This window comes from Indicator indicator, chromosome 13 (genome assembly GCF_027791375.1).
Source record: "Indicator indicator isolate 239-I01 chromosome 13, UM_Iind_1.1, whole genome shotgun sequence".
Taxonomy (NCBI): Eukaryota; Metazoa; Chordata; class Aves; order Piciformes; family Indicatoridae; genus Indicator; species Indicator indicator.
Window position 1 is genome coordinate 1286369 of NC_072022.1, and position 22311 is coordinate 1308679.

The 22311-nt window shown below is 36.4% G+C and overlaps 1 protein-coding gene across 1 annotated transcript in view; it reads left to right on the top strand.

Moving 5' to 3' along the window:
* CLSTN2 (calsyntenin 2) overlaps positions 1–22311 on the top strand; it is a 216624-nt gene that overhangs the window by 129250 nt on the left and 65063 nt on the right. The window contains exons 5-7 of the mRNA XM_054386167.1: positions 6738–6933; positions 8627–8835; positions 15117–15266. Coding sequence (XP_054242142.1) covers positions 6738–6933; positions 8627–8835; positions 15117–15266 — 555 coding nt within the window. The remainder of the gene's footprint in view (positions 1–6737; positions 6934–8626; positions 8836–15116; positions 15267–22311) is intronic.

Here is a 22311-nt window from a genome sequence, read left to right on the forward strand (position 1 = left end):
TATCTTCTTGCTTGCTTTCTCTCTTGAGTCTTGCAGACTTCAGAAATAAGAAAATATTAAGAAGTGTTAGAGGTTGCTGAAAATGGAATGTTAATTTAATGTTTGATTGATGGAAGGAACAAATGACAATATATTTCTGTGTTTTGAAATAGGGGCTGTTCAAATACTGTATAATCATTACTTAATCACATCTTTATGTGCATAAACCTTTATCTCCTTGTTACATATTTTTTCTGACACACCTCAGTATTTGTTGCAGTCTTCTTCATATAAACATGTATCAATTCTTCATGATTTAAGCTGGAATACAAAGTTCTCTGTGCAGATCTGAGTGCACAAGAGTGGTAGTTTAATTTCCAGCAGACCAACATGGTCATGTATCAGAGCATGACCATAAAAATTGCATTTTTTTTAACAAGCTTATTGAAACAAAATCGTGGAGCATTTTTTTTCAGGTGTTTCACTGCTCAGTGCCTTCGTGGCCTAAATGATTTCCCTGGGAAACTTATCATGGAACTAGGAAGAAAGATATGGCTGCTTGCTTATATGCTACCCACAGAACTATCTTTCTATGCTGAGGAATTGTCTCTGCTTCAGCAGAAGAATGAAATCTAGTTCATTTGAATTGAGCTTATGGCAACAATGAATCACTTGAAGTGGAAGTGTGGTTTCCTCCACTTTGCAGTTTCACATCCAGAGACTAGGAAGCGTAACAGTGGATTTATGCTCTTGCTTTGCAGAGGTTGTTTCCCATAAAATTAGATATGAGCAAATAGTAATTTTACTATTTTATTAAGATATGAACATCTCCCTCAGTTTATTATTTTAGTATTACTTCCTGTATTTTATTATTTCAGCATGAGTGTAATAGCATTGACTTCAGTGAGCTGGAAAAGCATACGTAGTAGTTACTGCCTTGCTTAATTTTATTTTATTTATTTTTTTTTTTTTACTCCTTAAAGATATGTTACATGTCTAACGATAATTTTGCCCCCTTTTCCCAAATACCCTTTCTTCCCTCAAAATGCAGTCTTCTCTGTTCTGTAATTACTTAAACAGTAGCTACAGTTTATGATAGAAAAGCTTGTCAAAGTAGTAGACCTTCCCAGTGGCACAGAGACGTGCAAAAGGTTGGCAGCTCTGCACTGCAGGCGATATTTGCAGGATTCCAGCAGAGAAACCAGTGTACAGTTGTTATCCTGGAAGGCTGGATTAAAAACAAGAGAAACAGCAACCCTTAAATAATCTTATTGACAACCCTAACATGGACTGCATGTAGTGGGTTCATGCTGCATTTCTGAGAGGACAGACACAGGGCTGAGTTGCAGTCCTAACTGCATTTCCATCCAACTTCCACCAGAGATCTTTGGTGATCAAAGAGCAGTATGCCTGTGTTTGGGTGTCTTTCTACATGCAAAGAGAGCACATGTAAAGGATTAAAGATTGAAATTTGATTGAGTCTAAAAGTACTTCAATTTCATTGACAAGTGGTTTAAGTCCTTTAGGAAACTAAAAAGTGACATCCACAAGCAAATTTACACATTTTATCAAGTTCTCGGAAATCTAATTGTATATAGCATACAAGAGTTCTCAGAAATGTAATTGCGCCATATTGTGGAAGGTTTGTCACTGATGGCTGTCAGACACCTTTGTTATGATGTGATGGATCTGTTTAGTGTAATCAAGTTCTTGAAGTACACACTTCAAGCAGTGTTGTTATCATTCATATGGAAGTCGTCAGAGGTCACAGTGATGCCTTGATCATGGCATTCCTGTCTCTGTTCTTCAGTCTGAAACTCAAGATGCATCTCTCCTGAATGGAGTATGTTTCTATGCTGAGGTGTGAGTGGATCTGTGTGTGATAATATAGCTTTGATTCTTGGACACTTCAAGATCTTTTGGGGAGCCTGTGCTCAGCTCAGGAAGCATAAAGACGCAGCCTTTATTCTCAATAAATGATCAGCTATGTTGATTTTTCTCATTTGGAAAAAAACACACATAGAAATTATAATAAAAGGCTAGAGACTAATAAAATCAGAATGGGATATGAATATAAATGAGTAATTATGTCAGTTGTGAACTAATGAAGCCTGCTTTCCTGCAGGTTTGAGCTTCATGTTTGATTTACTGGTACAAAAAATTGCGAGTTAGAATTGAAGCTTTTCTTATTGCTGAGGTTTTACAAGGTCTTTGTGTGGACTGTTTGCTGTCTAGTAAGATGTGACTTCTTTGTCACCTCCACGCTATTTCTGTAGCATCTATTGTGCAGCTGCATAATTTTATAGCACTTGTTGGAAACTCATCTTTTTAAAATAGGTTTGAAATTAACAAATTGTTTGGGACTTAATGACAGGAACAAATATATGTGCATGCATTCACACACAGAGACATGTCCTAAATGCAGTTGTGTAAACCCTACTGCATAAGCAATCATAAGACTGATGGAGAGGAAAGAACATCCAGTAAACTCTAGCTGAAGTTAGTCATAGAATCATTTAGGTTGGAAAATACCTTTAAGATCACCAAGTCCAACCATTAACCCAGCACTGCCAAGTCACCACTTAACTGTGTCCCTCAGCACCACATCTACATGACTTTTAAATCCTTCCGGGGATGGTGACTCCCACCACTTCCCTGTGCAGCATGTTCAGGGATTGACAACCCTTTCAGGGAAGAAATTTTTCCTGATATTTCATCTTCCTTGGCACAAACTGAGGTTGTTTACATTTGTTCTCTCACTTGTTAGTTGGGAGAAGACACCAACGCCTTCCTCACTATGAACCTCTTTCCAGGTAATTGTAGAGAGTGACAAGGTCTGTCCAGAGCCCCTTTTTTTTTTTTCCCAGACTAAACAACCCCAGTTCCCTTAGGTGTTATTCACAGGACTTGTGCTCTAGACCTCTGACCAGCTTTGTTGCTGCTTTTTGGACACACTCTCAACACCTCAATGTCCTTGTGATGGCCCCAAAACTGAACACAGTACTCAAGGTGTAGCCTCACCGGTACTGGGCAGAGGGACAATCACTTCCCTACTTCTGCTGACCACACAATTCTTGATCCAGGCCAGAATTCTGTTGTCCTTCTTAGACACTTGAGCATGTACTAGGTCATGTGTAGATGGCTGTTGACCAACACCCCCAGGCTCTTTTCGGCTAGGCAGCTTTCAAGCCGCTCTTCTCCAGGCCTGCGGCGTGCGTGGAGTTGTTGTGACACAAGTGCAGGACCTGGCATTTGGCCTTGTTGAAGCTAACACAATTAGCCATTTGGTGATTGCCAATTTTGCATACAACTGTTGCCTTTTATTAACTATTAATGAAAATAATCAAATGCCAGAGGTTCTGTCGTCTCACTCAAAGTCTTCTGCGTAATGAGAGTTGAACAAAAAAAAAAAAGCAAAGGTAGCTGTGAAAGCCAAAATAATCATTTAGTTTATTTTTTTTTTTAGAACTTCTGAAATTGAGTTTGAGTGAATAATTCTGTGTCAGTGTTAATGGAGTAACACTGAGGAATTTATTTATACTGAAAGAAGCATGAATTTTGCTTTGCATAAAGAAGGCAGCACTTCATAATACAATTTTGTTGATTATGTCTTACAATCACTAAATCTTGCACATAAATGTTGCTCAATAAGAAACATTGTCTTTAGCAATTTCTAAACAGGAAAAGATTGGTTGGTTGTATTTCAGAAATTATAAACTGTCAATAGCTTTTTTCAGGCTATTGTAACTTTTACAGAAGAAATAATATTGTTATCCCTGAAGTAGTAACATAGATCTCTACCACAGTCCTCAAAATAATGTAGGCTTCAAAATTAACAGCTGCTCATGGCCAATGCTAGTCTGAATAATTTGAAAAGAAAACAGAATTTAATTAAAACACATTAAAAATACAGCAATTCTTAATGAAGTTCAGCTCTGCAACCAGAAGATTTTATAGGAAGCAATTGGGAACCCTCTGGGTATACCTTCTGGCCTTGGGAGGAGAGAGATTGACTCTCTACTCTGGATGCAGTTGCTTTAGGATTTCACAGATGTACTTCTACCTTTTTGTGACATTATTAACTTATCCCTATTTTATCACCGCACTGCCACTACCATTTTTATGGTCTCTAATCCTATATGCACCTGTTCCCAAACTCAGTCAAATGAAACAAAAAACAGAGCTTAATATTTTGCTGTTTTGCCCGTTACTGTACATTTGCATTTTTTAGCAGCGTTCATCGGAAACAGTGATATAGAAGCCTTCTTTTAAAAAACATTTTTACCTATTTGTTAGAAGTGGGTGCTGTTGTTTTCACACAAATAGGGTGCTACATCCAGAATCTGGAGGTGCACATGGGGCTTTTGCAGTGTGTTTACAAATATCTTCTTATATCCATGTAGCTGTCATTACTTTGTCTTTGGTAAATGGGGATATAAAAGACAAAATTAGTGTTATATTTAAAGCTGGAATATCTGGTAGAGGAACTGGATATGGAGACTTCTAAATATTTGCTGAAAGCCAGTTAGCACACGTGTGATTGCTTTGCATCAGGCCTCTGCATTTGGAGTTGAAAAAATGATAAATGTTTAGACTACAGCTAAGAGAACCTTTTTCTGCCTTGAGTTATTTATATTTTTTTTTTAGAATAAGCCTGGATGTCTCCAAAAGCTGTGTTGTTTACAATCAAAGAGTGGGTCAATAAAATAATAAACACAAAACACTGAAGTCATGATTTCTGTTGGATTGTGCAGCTGAGGAAATCTTTGTTGTTAAGAAACTATGAAGGCTAGTGCTATAGGACACAACAAATAGCATTTTTGTATCAGACTTCCTACATTAACTGTTATTTTCTTATTCAGTTAAAACAAAAGTTAAATCCATAATATAGTTTTATCATAATGTTTAACTTTGTAGTTGCAGGGTGTTTCAAAGCTATATGTGACAACATCAAGATACAAATTTAATGATCATTGTCTGTAATCAGAGCTGAAGAAACTGTTTCACTTCAGCCTAATTTCATGGGTATGAGAAGTCTAAGTATTCTTCAGCATCTGATTTTCAGGGCAAAATCCATTCCATCTTCCCCAAATATTTGGGCTTATTGAGGGTGAATGAAGAAGAACCTGATAAAGAGCACATTTTTTGTCCGTCTTAGGAAACCACACCAACATTTCATGCCTCTCACTGGAGTGCAGGGTTGGATCAAGGAAATGTCCAAGCAAATACTTGATGTATCTATCCAGTTTCTCATAATCACTAAAACAATTATGTGCTGATCCTGTAAAGACACTGATAGGATTGATTGCAGTTGTTAACTGTGGGATTCATCTGCCTAAATGTCAGCAGTAAGTAGCTGAGCTTAGTTTCAGTGCCTGTTATAATAAAGGGAAACATACTGGTTGGTAGTCGAGGGAAAATCCTACATAGCCTGTGCTTACACTCTAAGTGTACCTAATCTTAACCCCCCACACACACCTCCTTATTTTTTTCTTTCTCAGACATAATACGAGTTATGAACTCCAGCCCTTTTATAAAGTCACTGTCTACTCATTTCTCTAAAAATACACAGTATATTCTAAAAGCAAAAGAGAGAGAGGAGCCAGACCTGAACTAGAGGTCATAGGTACTGAGTTAATTTAGAATTTGGCATTTGACTCAGATATGATTGTCAAGGAGATTTCCAAAAGACTGCAACTGTAAATTGGAAATAAATAGAAAAGGATTATGTGAGTGGGAGACAGCTTTGAATCTATAATGCATGTCCCAAGAGTGACTTGCTCATAAAAGAGTATGTGTTTAATATGTCATAAAAATATTTAAGCCACACTGGTCTTTGTATAAATATTTCATTTTTAAAGTTAGATTCTGGAGTGGCTAAATTCAGCATGCTTATCCTTGCCTTCAGTATGAAGGATTAAAAAAAAGATCACCAGGAACTGTGGAGGTTTTTTTTTCCCCCTTCCAGATTCATAATCTCACAAGACCTTTTATGTTGTCTTTTGTGTCCAAATCAATTTTTTCAGTCCTTGCCATATCATCCATTTTGTTACTAGCATTCCTCTGAGAGAAACTACAGATCTATTATACCAGGAGGCAGTTTGGAGGCAGAGTGAGCTGCTGCCAAGGCGCGGCATTCATGTATCTGTGTGTGAATGTGGGGAGGTGACTGAGGTGTCCAAAGGGGACACACATCTGTGTTCTTTCAACTGCATCTTTTCCAAAAATGATATATGTCTGTAAATAAAGCAAGATATATTTTGAATGTGCCCATGTTCTGCATCATTAGTTTTCTCACAGCTGGGAAACTAAACTGCAAGAATCTGGACATGTGCTACCACCTGACAGCTCAAGTGGCTAAAGGGAGGAGTGACAGCAGTTGAAAAGACTACCTATGAAATATTCTCTATTTTTCTTTCTGATGTTTTCTTCAGCTGAATACAGTCTTGCAAAATAATTTAGCCCAACATTTAAGTTAATACCATGTTTTGGGAAATGTTTCTAGGGCTTCTAGAAACCATTCAGGAATGACAAAGGAAGAGGAAAGTACCTGACCAGAGCTACGTTCACCACATGACACTAGTTGAGCATGTGGCCAAATGGCCCTTGGGGATGTATTTTAAACTGATGCCTGAATCTGTACTTCCCCATTTGGAACAGCAACCGAAATAGAAATGAGTGCTAACTTCTCCAGTGTCACTCTAGTGCATAAAACTTAGACCTCCCTGGTTATGATTGTTTTGTGCTCTTCCTCACAGGTGAAATCTGTGCTTTTAAAATCCATGGACAAGAAATGCCCTTTGAAGCTGTTGTGCTAAACAAGACATCTGGAGAAGGTCGTCTTCGAGCAAAAAGTCCTATTGACTGTGAACTGCAGAAGGAATATACATTCATCATCCAAGCCTATGACTGTGGGTCGGGATCAAGTGGAACAAACTGGAAGAAATCTCACAAGTGGGTGAAAATGATATTTTTTTTTCCTCCTTCCCCTACTTTGGCATACATTTGCTCTAAAGTACAGGTCAGATTGAAAGGCTTCGTTTTATAATGTAATAAGGTAGAAAGCAAATAAAACCAAGATGAGCTATTATTGCAATAGTCCATTCACTTTTAGTTCCATTTTCTTTTAGCATTTTTTTTTTTTTTTGCTTCCTGCTATTTGATCCATTCTGCAGTGGTCCAGTTGCAGTTTTTGATAGGATCCTGTTCAAGTGGAGAAATACATCTCAGTTCTGGTTTGTTTTTCTATTCTTACTTTCACATTAAATACATTGACTAAACAGATCATCTGAGACATGGAAGCTAGCTTTTAATCAATTATTACAAATTCTATATAGGTTTTCTATCTCACTTCAAAAAGTAAGAAAAGAGAAACTGCCCTTTTTCCCTGCTGTTTGCATGTGTATAAGCTGCAGCAGTCATGCCTTCGCACAGTTCATTTCTAACCTCAGCATTTGGACAGCGAATCTCAGGGGAATTCAAATCCTCTAGAAGATGGAGGTACTGAAGGTTTGTAAGTGGTACTTTTTACTATGGAGCCAATTCCCTGCATAAGCTTAAGTGGTGCAAAGCCTTTTTTCTCTTTCAGATTGTGAAAGCAAACTCTGGACCATTTGTCATGAAAGATGAATTTAACTCGTGTAGATGCATAACTGCTGTACAAATTGTTCATTTTGCTGAGAGCTATTTAAATAAATGATTAATTGTAATCATTCTTCCTTTTGCTCATTCAGGACAAATGACAATTAAAAAATTTAATTAGCTCTGTAATGCATGCTGAACTCTTTCGGGATATCTTAAAAGAACACACATTTAGAAGGAAGCCTGCAATATCAGATAACCATCAAGTCACATAAATTGGTTTTGCTTCATATTATTAAATTTTTATTATGTTTTTCCTTCACACATCAGTAGCAAGTTAGTACATTCCATTTGTGGAAAATTTTGGCCTAATCCTGACCAGATGAAATCTGGCCCACTAGGATCAGACTATATTACACTTTCTTATAGTGGTTTTTATAGTAAACTCCACCCTAAGCTAGGCTGTCTGGGGTCACAACTTTTACTTCTGGCTCTGCTGTTGATCTAGAAAGTCCCTTCACTTCTCTTGTCACTCTCCTATCAAACCAGAGCAAATTCTTTCAGAGGAAGGCCTTTAGAGTTTGCTTATTAAATGTTAAATGCCTGTTATGTCTGACCCTTAAAGAAAACAGATGAAAACAATAGATAATTATAATCAGCATATTTCACATTGAAGAATGCTCATAACTGGACATTTTCAGGTAGTAAGTATGTCAGAGTACTGTAATTATTTTCCTCTTTTTTTGCTTATTAATTCATCTTACACTGGAATTGTATCACTGACTTTCTGCTGGGTTCCATTTTAAGAGGCAGTCAGAGTTTAATAGGCAGTACATGAAGCCCTCTCCCTAAAAGCACTAGGAAAAAAATCTAGTGCCATGTTATAATATTAAATTGGGTTAATTAATCATAAAAAAAAATCAATATCTTATTTTAGCAGATGTTTGCATAGTTATATATATATATATATATTGTTAGTCTTTACAAGTGTTTTGAAAGCAAACTGTTAGTGGTGTGTCATGATAAATTCATTTTTCTCTTTGATGCGTGTCTTTACCTGTTTTAGGGCAGTGGTCCATATCCAGGTAAAGGATGTCAATGAATTTTCACCAGCTTTCAAGGAAAGTGTTTATAAGGCCACTGTGACAGAAGGGAAGATCTATGACAGCATACTGCAGGTAGAAGCCATAGATGAGGACTGTTCCCCACAGTACAGCCAGATCTGCAATTATGAAATTGTCACAACTGATGTCCCTTTTGCCATTGACAGAAACGGTGAGTATAGAGGAGCAATTGTAAGCTTGGGATGGATAGCAGTAATTTCTGTAGATAGTGTAATTACCTCTAGAAAGAAGCATAACACTTGGCTCAGTTCTAACTCTAGAGTAATTCTGTTCTCATCTTTGAAAGTGAAGGAACCATCACACTAGGATATTCCATTTCTTTTTTATTTAAGATTGGGTCAGAAAGTGCCACAGAAATTAATCCCCTGTTTCATATGAGCTAAATGTATCTCTGACAGTCAGTCCATTCTCTCAATGGACTCAAATCTGGTTTCCTATCCAAGTGATGGCATTTCCTATTGCAGCATATAGCCCTACCTAATAGGGGATGTCTGAGGATTGGTAGCTAGTTCAAATCTTCTGAATGTTCTGGAGCACAGTTTAAATGAAGAATTGAGAATATTCTGGATATATTTATTGACTGTTAAAACTTTGAGAGCATGGGTCAGCAGATCTGCTCTGTGGTGTTTCCTGAAGCAGATCCATTATTTTGCAGTATGGAAGAAAGTATGTTTTGGAGAAGCAGTATATTTTTTTAAGGTTTTAGTTTTTAGTTGATTTTCTAATGTGTATAATATTATTAGAAAAAATAGTAAACTATATTAGGTTTTCTTTATGCATCAATTTTTGACCTTGGTGGCCCTATCTGTCGCCTTCCCACTTTTCCCAGTCAAGTTCTCACCAGGGAAAAGCACAGAACTTGTCACTGAGTTTGGGAGAGGTGGCTGGACTGCATGAAAAATGGGTTGAATATCCTTCCTCTCACTCCATGCTTGCTTCAGACAACACAAAACAGTAGTTTTGCCTTTCAAGTACATCAGCAGTCCCAAATTGCCATCACTTGGTAAATAAAACTCTTTGTTCTTGATGTTCACATGTGTAGAAGTTCAAAATGGAAATTCCTGTGTTCACAGAATTTGTTCTGCCCCCTACCCACCAGAACATGCACCTTGTGTGAATGGCCAGGAATATTCTGATTTGTCTTTTCTAACAGAAGACTTTAATCAATGTTATACATAGGAGAACACCACTCTTTGGAAGTTAAATCTGATTTTTGGCCAAACTGGAAATTGAAAGCATGTGCAGAGTTGCTGTTTTTCTCTAAGCAGTCGTTTTCATGTTGGGAAATTACTCATCTTTATTTGTGCAGTTCTTGCACAATGCACAGCTGAGCATCAAAAGATAATAACCTATTAGCATCAATAAGTTGTAAGTGCCATTGGGGAAAAAAAGCTGTCTTGTTATAATACATTGGGAGGCAAGTGTACTATATAGGAGCTGTATATCATGAGTATGCTTGTGTTTAAGTAAATGAGGTCAGCTGGCACCGTAAGCTTGCCAGAGAAATTGTACAAAGGATTTTTCACTGTAAATGGGTGTTTGGAAGTAGATGTTTGTGCACAGTACCCTAGAAGTTTTTCCTCTCTATGGATGTTTTTTTTCCAGTTATGAGACTTTTCTTATCATTATAAAAGGAAGTTCTCCATGTTCCTATTTGAATCCATAATTCTTCCAAAGCTCCACATGAATTGCCAGTACAGAACTGGTTACTTACATGAGTCGCAGGTGGTTTCATAATTTTATGCCAATTTTGTGAGAGTTATCATGGATAAATAATACATTGAAATTAGCATGGTACAAAGCAAGCATTTCTATTGCTTATACCTTTCCAGCTCCTAACACACAGTGCAGCTTGGTTCGTAAGTGATCCTCTTGTAGTGAAAGGCATGATCAAAAGCATGTCAAGTGTCAGGAATCCTTGGTTACATCTTTGTCCTCATGTGTCTGGGACTTGCTTTTCAGCAAAGGCAATGAGAAAATCATTGATTTAGACACAGCTTTGAAGCCTGCAGTGAGTAACTGGTAAAAGGCTGTAATACTTGCAGTTTCTTGGTCATGAATTCAATTAATATTTTTGATCTATTTGTTCACTAAAAGCACAGTGCTGCCACAATCAACAGTAATTGTAGTCTAATTTGCAATTTTTTTAGATAATGGTAATTGCTTAAACCCACTTGGATTAGAGACAGAGTTAGAATAGATGGTTGCACTTTTAATTTGTGATAGAAATACGTTGCTTAGTTTTAACACATTTCACTGCTGAGAATGTCTTTCTATGACAGATGATATAAGCTTTCTCTGGTGGAAATTCTTTGGCATTGTGCCCATTTTTGCTTCCTATAGGATGATTAAAGTAGATGTGCAACATGTCTGAGTCTCTCTGTTAATACTGTGCTAATTAGGATTTTGTTTATAGCTTTTTTACCCACTGTGAAAACCAAATCTATGTTTTTGTGTATTCTGCAAGTTATCAATTTTCCCACTTTTCTCTAAGTATGAAAATTCATTGCCCGGAAATTTAACCAGATGCTTAGAACAAATTCTCAATATAGCAGAGGGCTCCAAAAGTAGAGGGTGTGAGGAAAACCATTGCCAATCCCAGATGGTGGATCACCACCAGTGTATGAAACTGACCACAAACACAGGTCCTTTAGCAAGATGAATATGCTACTCCATATTTTGTTTTATTTTATTTTTTTATTTTGGGAGATCATTATTGTTTAATTGAAACTTATTTCTTGTACCTAGACTAATCCAGGGAGCATTTTGTTGTCTTGTCCCATTGGGGAACATATGCAGACAGGGAGAATCCTCCAGACTGTAGCATGGCACAGCCCACTTCACATCCCCCACTACTGTGAGGCACAAATTGATAGGCACCCAGCACTGACAGGCAAAGCAGCATTCAGCTCTGATGTAGTTCTTGTAGATCTTTGGAAGTTAGGTGCCTAAAGGCAGGCAGTATAAACCTTCCCATATGACAACTGGCTCTTGATATGTCATTTTTTGAGAATAAAATTACATTGTGTTATGAAACCAAGTAAAAATCATGAAGTTACTCATTATGAAATGCATAAAATGGACTCTTGTATATGATAGGCAGCCATATGCTGTCATTTAAAGGCAAATGACAAATTTATCCTTTGCTATGCAAAAAGATTTGGGCTAAAGGTATAAAACATGTTTTAAGAGACATTAGCATGCGGTTTAGTCTATTTTTTTTATTAACAGAGAATTCAAATCAAATGAGTTATTGTATCAGTATTATGTAGGCTTTTCTCAGACAAGAAAAATCAAACCAAAATTTCATGGATCATTTGTAATGCCAGCAGAACATTTTTATGCATGTTGTGCCTGAATTTGTCAGGGAACATGGTCGGATGATCAAAGAATTCGGATACAAATACAAATTCTGTCACAACTTTGAACTCCTCTCTTCTCTAAAATTAGAATAACCCTGTTTGCAACCCACCACTGGGAAGCACTTCACAAATAAATGTTCAGATTGTTCAATACAAAAATTTTACCAAGAAGCATTGGACTTCTGATAAGGAAAGTTGAACTCCATGATGCTTGAGGTCCCTTCCAACCTGGTAATCTATGGTTCTGTAAAGATGAGTTACTGATTTATCTGCACAGTCAGTATAGGTTCTATCAAGTTACATATCTTAGAAAATAGATGTGGACAGGATCTCAAAAGATCCTCCTTTACAGCACTGAGATCTGTGTTAGCAAGTATGCAAACTTCATATTGTCAGAAAAGTAGTGAAACTTAAGCATTTGCTTGGAATATTTATTTATTAAACCACAATTTCTTTCCATTATCACTGTAAAATGGACCTTTTTGACAAAAAGCAAAGCTTTGACTAATGGACAAATACAGCTTCTGGTAACTCTTGGCAGCTGGAAATGTTTATGTGCCACTTCCATGAGCAGACTGAAGTCAGGGGCCTATTTGTAACAATCCCATCTCTCATCTCTTGTTAAATTAGGAGATTGAGTTTTATGCCACTTGTCCACATACAAAATAAAAACAAAATTTAAGAGGAAATTGTTTAGTAAATTATTTGAGTCTTTCCCTGTTCTTGTGAGTGCTCCAACTAAGATAAAAGACAGCCATAAGAGAAGCAAGTCTGTATCAATGTATCCCCAAAACAGACCCTGAAGAAAGAGAAGTTTAAATATGCTTGTCCTTAGGGAGGAATTTTTGTATTCCTCTTGTCACTTACCTGCTTTTGCTGGTGTGGGCTTTTTTGGTTGGTTGGTTTGGTTTGTGTTTTTTTTAATCTGCCATGGCTTTGAATATTTCCAGAAAAAAGGTAGAAATTCAGGAAAACTGAAAGAATTTGATGGCCTAATTGTGAACTGTGTGAAGAAGTATTTCTATTAAAATTTTCTCTTTTTTAATGTTATTACCTTTTTTGTTTATGGGTGAAATGTAAATAGAAATTCTCAGTCTATCATCTATAAAACTTTAACTAGTATGTATTTATAGTACTTTCCTTCTGTGTCTACTTTGTCATATTGATTAAATAGTAAAATATCAAAGAAGCATAAAGTATCAGAGGTAACAGAAAAATAGAATAATTAGGAAATCCATAAACTATTGAGTAAAGTCTGAGAGACATCCAAATGACCTTTCAGTGTAACACCTAACAGTCAGTGTCTTTGTAGTCCAAATCTTAAAAGACCATAATGAAATACAAATCTTGGGAGATAGATTTAGTAGAATGCAAATATGTTGTAATAATTTATAAATCTTAGAGGGCAGTTACTGTGCTGCACAATTTCTAGCAGTCTGCTAATGTAGATTCAGGCAATTTTGGTTTCTTGAGAATTATCTATCCTGATCATGGACTAAAATAATATCCAAGAGAACCAAATAGGGAAATATAAAGAGCCATGTAAGAAATAATATGCTGTGGAAAGTATATTATAATTAAGTATACAGTGACAGTTTTTCATTAAATCCTCTTAGATCAGATAACACAGGATGGGAGAATGGGTAGATTAAACTCTTTCGCCAATTACTCAAAAATAGTGAAGTAGTTGCTATTGTTAACTGCAGTTGCTTTTGTGATGGGAAGAGCTATCTACCTTGCAGACGAGAATGCCTGGCATGGTCAGATGTCAGCTGTAGCACACTATACTGTTCCCCTGTTAACCTTCAGCAGATCCTTTGGCTTCTCTATTTGAGAGATAAAATAGGGTTTGTCCCACTCTGTGCCCTACACGAAAAGGGAGGTGTAAAGACTTTAAGCCAACAGAAAACAAGGTAGTGGACCTAATTTACAGCTGCAGATGCAAGGGTCTATTTAAACTACAGATTTTGAACCAGAAGATGGTGATAATTGCAAAAGCATTCTTCCTTCCCAGAACCTCAAACTATGCCAGCACGTATAACAGATAATTTAAGGTGCACCTATGGAATAGGATCAATCAGTCTGACTAAAATCCAGGATTTGGGTGCTCCTCATTCCAAATACAGACCAAACAACTGATTTTGCAGATGCATACTTGAAAGCAGTTGTTATGGGTAGCACTAATCCAAAGTTGTTTCCTGAATTCTACAACATCCTTATTCAAAGAGGTGATAGAACAAACAGTGCTGAGCAGAAGTATTACTACTTTTTGATACTATTAACTTTTTAAAATATTAAACAGTCTCAAGGTTCATTCTGAGCAGATTTAAAATGCTGAACCCTTTAATTACAAAACATGTAATCTATACACTAATCATCCAGTCCTGCAGGAAGTACTCTGAGAAAGTTCTTTGCCTTTCCTCATGGAAATTGCAGCCTCTTTGTTCCTGAAACAGGTCATTTGTCACCTTTGTATATGTGTCAGGTTCAACAGATAATCTCTGCTGTTCCTGAGTTTTATTTTCTATGTGATAACTCTGTGCTGTCATATCACATACTCCTACGTGCTCTAGTGTAAAAGGTGATTCTGGGCCTTTTTCTGTTTTTAGAACCGAGGAAAAGGTGTTAAAGAGCTAAGCCTTAAAAGGTAATAGGGAAAAAGGGGAGATGTTTAGCAGTAGATCTTGGAAACCATGTGGCTGCCATGTTAAAGCAATTTATTCTGGGAAGATGTGGAAAATGAGGTTGCACCAACTCTTCAAGATCTAATTGATAATTAGTCTGCCAGCCTGAGTTTACAAAGTATTACTGAGCAGATGTTTTCTAACACAGACATGCCTAACGTATTTTACTTGCCTAGGAACTTGATTTCTTTGCTGTATTGAAAGAAAAGTAGTTCCCATTCCTCATAACTGTCGTGCCTGTGGATGTCCCATGTGCTTCAAAGTGCTATTTGGTGACAAAGGACTTGAATAAACAAGAGCCAAATGTTATATATAGTCTATATATATATGTTATATATATGCTTAGCCAAGTAGTTTCCTGACATTATCTTTTATTGAATCTATAGGTAACATCAGAAACACTGAGAAACTGAGCTACGATAAACAGCACCAGTATGAGATAATGGTAACAGCTTTTGACTGTGGGCAGAAACATGCAACAAAAGATGTCTTAGTACGAGTTAATGTCAAACCAGTGTGCAAACCAGGATGGCAAGGTAAAGTTTAATAGTTTATATATTTTAATTTTTTTGTTCAAATTTCTTTTCTTTGGTGTTTTTCCTCCACCTCAGAGTAAGGAAACTCAGGTTCTTGTTGCAGTGGTATAGAAAACTGTTGCTATTTCATATGCTTACATCATTCTAAGCCTGTTAAAAATGTGGAGAATGATCCCATATTTGTTTATATCTGCTATGCTTCTTCTCTAGTCAGAACAAAGTGTAGGCTGGAAAGAAAAAAAAAAAAAGACATTTCTGGTTTAATAAGCCATTTTATAATTTGGTCTGTATACTAAGAAACATTTTAAAACTGCTTCTGATTTGCCTTTCTACTACCGCACCTTTAAAATACAGCTTTTGAAGCCACCAGGACAAGGTAGTTTTCCCACATCTGCCAGAGCTGTTCAGATTACACGTACAGAATTGGCTGTCGTGCACATGCATGCATGAGTCAAGGCACACTTAACTGACTGTGGGAGTGAAAAGCATTTTTTTAATTCTGATTACTGTCTTCATATTAAGATGTTCATTTTCTGAAAAGCTTGTAAGGATCTACTCTGTCTAAAATGGAGAAAACCCTGCTGGCAGTGTACTAGAAAGATAGACGTGCCACAAATTATAAAGAATTAAGATGAAAATGAGGGCTGCATTAGGGACAAACCAACTGCATGCAACCACATTATGCAGACGTCACTCAAGACTAACCTGACCATTGTAACTAATTTTTAAAAAGAACAATTGAGAAGGAAAAAAACAGTTTGGCTGGTGTACTTGAAGGTAAATTTGCAGACTGAAATTTAGAAGGAAAAAGGTCCTATATAGTCATGCTTATTTCATAGTTTATGCATCAGGTTATAGGCCAGATGGTTGTTGCTGGTCCCATCAAGTGGGTGTAGATACTAAATAGCCCATAAAAGTAATAGAAACCATCTCAAATTAGGTTTGTTTTATTTTTTGTGATGCTTTGTTCATCATAGACTATGTGAAGTGTTTACAAGGTATTTAAGATTTTAATGAAAAGCTGGAATTCAGCTATTGTTACTATTTTCTTCTTTTAGCAGTCAAAGCTGTATGTGGTTAATACTGGGTATTTAATATGAGAGGCTGCCAGCTTGTTATTTTATTGTGATGGTGAGAATTTAAACAGGGAAAACAGCATCTACAAAGCAACAACTCATAAAAATAATATAGTGCATAAGAAAGTTTAGAGGAGCTTGTCTAAAGCACCTCAAATAAGGAAGAATATGCTTTGATAGTGTTCATTATGCTTGAATTCGGGCTTTTTGTTTATTTCTCAGGCAATTTGGCACAAACACTTTCTCCCTTCATATTCGATAAAGTTTTATGATGGACCTTTATTATAAGGAAGGTAAAAATATGAAATAGCTCAATGTGTTCTGCTCTAGCATATTGCATGCCATCCATGTAGAATTGTACCTTTCCATCTGTCAAAACAGGTGACTGCTTCCCTTCACCAGCATGTCACCAGGTCAGACGACACAGAGTGCAAGTGGATAGTGTTTGCCTGTTCAGAGTATCAGTTCAGTGTTCAAAATTTCAGTGCAATGAATATCAATGCAGGTGCCCTTCAAATAACCTCCATTGTGCAGTGATGGGACAGGGAAGGATGGGTTTACATAAAACAATGTACACCATTATTCCTCTTTCTAGAGGGTGAATCTGAATGACTGACATACATAGCAGAGCAAATAAGACTCAACCAGCCTAGGTGCTTCCCCTTAAACAAAATGCTTTTGGGGCTCATAGCATTGAAATCTTCATTAAATCTAGGAGCTACTTCCCTGCTCTTTGAAGATGGACATTAATATACAATCAGCAAGTATCCCAGACAGATATTTTCAGTAAAAAAGAAGCTACTTTAGAAACAAACTTCCCACAAAGTGGCATCAAACCATTCTGAGCAGACCACTCTGCTCAGTGTTACTGAGCTGAAGTGTTACTAGTATCCCAAGTAAGCTAAAAATAATAATCAGCAAATGAAATTAATTCCTGATCAGTTACTGTGATGGGAAAGCCTCATTAGTGAGTTTTGTCAACTTTACAGCTACACTACAAATGCACTTCATGCTATCTGTTAATTCCTGTGATTTTCAAACAATGGAATGATCACTTACTGCCATACAAGTAAGAGATTACATTACATAGAAAAGCTAGATAATAGTATTTGACAGCATAATTGGTAGATTTGCAGTTGAAGTTATTTCTATTTTTTGTTTAAAGTTTTTTTTTTAAACACAATTAGTGGTTTTCCATACTAAAAAAGCCCTGTTATCTTCAGTATAGTCCCTAGAGTTCTGTCCATCTTTCCAGTGCTCTGCTTTAGTTTCAGTTCTGTGGATACAGGGCAGACACTATATAATTATTCCTGTGGATTCACTTCCAGTGTGGTTCTTTTCACTACAATAGTTTTGATGTCACAGATACTGTTCTCTAACGCTACTTCTGCCTTATTCAAAGTAGGGTAGGTAGACTTCTGGTAACACAGTACTGAATATCCATATATTAAAAAAACATGAAGTGAAATAAGAAATAAATGTCAAAATCTTAAAAAAAAAAAAAAAGTTCCTTAAAAGTGTAATGACTTTCTACTTAGTGTTTGCTTAGAAATAATTTGAAATAAAACTCCTGTTAATTTACTTGATAGACTATAAAATTATTTAATAAGAATAGTTAATATATCAATTATATTGCATGTTACTTCTTTTTTTAAGGCATGTAGAGCTCACTAGAGTAACCTAGGGCTTTGTTACTACCAAAAGGCACATTCTTACCACATTTTTAATGTTGAATAGTCATTCAGAGGCCATGTACAGGTCAGATCAGTTTGCTTTTTCTGCTGAAATATGATGTTTCTTTTGTTTGGAGAAGGACAGGACCTTCTATTTTAGTAGCAGAGTGATCTTAGATCACTTCTGAGTGAACATACTTCATTGATGTTATTTGCAGTAGATGCTGAGTGATTTCAGGTTAGTATTCATGTGGGCTTTCTAATAAAATTTAGTAAAACCCAAAAGTGTATTGGCTTTTGAACTGCCAGTGTTTTTAACAACGAGCCATATGATTACTAAAGCAATTGGGCATTTGGAGGAGCCTGGTCAAGTACAGAAACCTTGCTTAAGAAAATAACATTCCTAATCTTCACGAAAAATTTTCAAGGCCCAAATATTTTCTGCAATAAATATAAATCAATTTCTATTCTTCCTGTGTACATACCTAGCAGTTTAAAATGCAATGCTTGTGTTGCCTTAGCTATAAGGTATTTACCTATATATTTTAAAATTTAGATTTATTGCAAAGCTAGGAACTTTTATGCCAGTCTAGTCTTGGAGTTGCCGTGTGTACAGGTTAATCATACCAAAACGCTTACATTCAGCTGTTAATTTGAGTGGCACCATTTTAGTGAAATACCTGCTCTTTGCACAATACCCACTCTTTAAATATCCATTTCAGGCATCTGAGAATTAGTTGACCTTCTGAGTACTTCTAATTTTTGAGCTCAGTTTACTTAAGTTTATACAAATTTATGTACTTGTATCAGGAGTATTTTTTGACTACCAGATATATTTAGACAAATCATTCCTCCCTGCTTCAATCTGAGTTTTAAGATATGCTCTTCCCTTCCTCAGCAAATTCTGTGTATGTGTTACAGATAAACACATCTTCCAACACTCCAGATAGGATGTTTTCATGTTTGGTTGGTGGTTGTTTGATTTTGTACCACAGCCTCTTACAGAAAACACAGCGCTTTATATATTCCAAAACTACCTTTCTTTTTCCTGGCTATATTAGACTGTTACTCATGGACATGCTGTTACTGGCTTAACTGAGTCAGCTCTTCTTCTGTGTCATTTTTCAGTGATGTTTCACCAGTTTGCTGAAGTTCCTGAGCATGAGCTGGCACTTTCTGTCATTGCTACAAAGCAATGTTTCTATAACACCTGTTCTCAAAGTAATTTCTGTGATTGGGATATTCTCTTTCTCTACTGGCTTTCAGTTTAGAACTGCCTTCCCTTTTTGTCACTAGTAGAAGTAATTAACACACTCCTGGGTTTGTGCCAAGTCCATTACTGGAAATATGAAATAACAATCCCAAGGCAGATTCACAGAGATCTTTAGTAGTTACTTCCCTGTATATTGTCCTATCTTTAGGCAGTTCTGTATATATGTTACAATTGAAATACTAAAACTTGCCTTTTCTATCTTAACTGATGCAAGAAATCATTCTTTTTTAGACCTGTTTAACTACATTCTTATTTCCATATCCCTTTATATATGTCCACTTCATTGTTCATCTTTATGCATTTATTGTCTACAAAAAAAAAAAGTCTTTTTTTTCCCCTTTCTTTCTTTATTTTTTTTTTTCTTTCACACTGCAAGGTCTCCCTGAGCCTAGGTAAATTGCAATTTCATTGAGAAATTTCTTACATCTAAGTTGTAGCTAACAGCTGGTGGTTCCATTAGAAATTCTTGTGCTAGATAGGTTTGAAGCTTTTCTCTATGATTTCTTCTTTTTTTTCTGCATATAGAAACTTCCATATATTCTTGCACCCCAGTCTTAAAACTTGGAGAATTTCCACAGAAGTTTCCACATCCTCAATTCAGTCAATTTCAGTAACCAGTCTGGGTAGCATTTAGGGGTATGTGCTTTGAAATCTGAGAAGCTCTTTGATTACTCCTCAACAGAGAAATCCTTTGGGATACCAGGATCCAAATACTAGTCACAATCCTTGTTCTCCAGGATAACTAGGAAGTCTCCTCTTCTCATAATGAAATCCTTTTGTGATAGTTTATCCTTCTGAAGACATTAGAAACCTCTAAGCATATCTCAATGTGGTCTCAAGAAGTGACAAGAGCAGGGCTACTCCCTAAAGGAAGGCAAACCAGGAGCCAATTGTAACAGCAGAGCTGGCAGAGCCTTCATCAAGGACCAATCCCTCATCCAACTGAGGTGAGCAGGGCAGACCCAGAGATGGGGGGCAGTAAAACTCCATACTTGGTTCCCAAGGGAAAAAACATTTTTTCTCTCAGTGGTGGCTCTTTGACCCTTTAAAACTTAGAAAATTGAGTTTGGAAAATTATATTCTGGGCATCAGATGGTGTCATTGATGAATACTGGAAGTAGCATTGTGCCGATGCTTCCTACCTGATTTGTGGCCAGTTAACTAGGGGACATCCTACTGAATTCACTCCTGGTAAAATGATCAATTTAATAAATGGGAAAGTGCTTAGAAAACCTGAACAAACCTGGTTATTTTAAGTAGTTTGGGATCTTCACAGAAACAAAGGGATTTAAGAAAAGGCTAGACATACCTGTACTACTAGTCTTTTTTCTAACTTTGTTTCTGAGATGACAAGGCATAGCAGATGATCTATTTTAACATTAATGATATACTTAAAATTAAAAGAACAATATTAACTCAGTTTTGTTCACCTGAGTCTGAAAAGATCATTCAGAATTTATTGTAAGGTCTGTTGCAAGGCTGAGATTTCTTTTTTTGCAAGTAAAAATTTTCCTTTTTCAATTTTGAGGAAGGTTAGTTAGGAAACGGGAGCAGAACAGATGAAGTGATTGCTTTGTGTGTCTTGGGTTGTTGATGTTTTGTTGGGTTTTTTTTTCAAAAGGGAAATTAAAATTCTTTGAATTTTTAATTTATTTTGTTTTAGGATGGCATAATTTCTAAGTTCATAAATACAGAGAGAATACTGCCCAAGAGAAAACATGCAGGAACTGTTACCCAGTCTTTGTTTCGCTAAAAAGTCCTTTACTTCACAGTAGAAATTTAAGTACTAAGTAGTGTACATTTTGGAAGTGTTTTATGGCCATTGATCTTTCACAGGTGGAGAATGTCTAACCATACAGCAGGTTTTACTGAGGTGACTACAGAGTATGATATTCTGACAATGTGCACTTTCCTGTAAATTTGTGGTATTGAAAGAAAATTACAGTTTTGTGAGGCTAGGACATTGCTCTTCCAAGTATCTTTCTACAGCATCTAACACTGCCTGGCTGCTGCTTCTAAGATACAAGAGGTTTCATAAATCATGAAAATATGTGTACTTCTGGCAAAACTACAGAGATATTTCTGATCTCGTTTGAAATGCTTTGTGTATACTGATATTTTTTATTTATTCTAGATCAGTTCAGAGGAGAGTCTTTAATAAAAACAATACCTAAGCAATGCTGAAGTGTATAAGACTGGGGAAAAGAAAGGGGGGGGATGGGGCTGAATAACCTTTTTCTGAGTATCCAGCCTACGTTAATACTTCACATGACAGATGCTGTAAAGGAAAGAGAAGATCTATGAATTCCATTGCTCTGGGAACCTTATGTTCCAGCTATTATGTAGAGATGCTGCAGAGACTCACTAATGGCACTACATAAATTTTATCTTGCATCTAGTTGCCACAATGCACATCTTCAGTCCAGCATGAGAGATATTTTGTATTTTACTGGCAGAGCAGGAATCACGTTGCAATTGTCTTTAATTACTTTGCTGTCATTTTTAACGTCCTGAGGTGGAAACAAACTTCATGGCCGCACACATATAGGAGGTCACACTAATCAGGTCATACCTTCTCTCCACATGCGAATGTCGTACTGCAAGGAAAAATCAAATTGTCATTTTTAGTGTCATCAAGCATTAGAAATTAAATATAATATTTAGGTTACAAGGCAAGAGAGTCAAATTCAAGTATGGAAATCAAGGAAATTCTTTACCTTCTGATAAAAGGAAAATTTTAGTGCATTGGGATTTACTTACAAACTGTCACTGAAGTTTGATCTGTTTTGATCTTGGAGTAGTTTGAGTGCCTGAGAGATCAAGATCCAAGTTTACGTGGTTGTTTTATATCTGGTGAAATCTGAACCACAAACTTGGCATTGTGATATTTACACTCTAATGTTATTTTGTAAGTATAATCCATCTGAGGCTCTCAGATTGTGTGGAAAAGTTTTATACCACAAGTGGCAAGCAAAATCCTATTGAATTAAAAATTCCAAACAAAGACAGTCTTCTGCAGGACT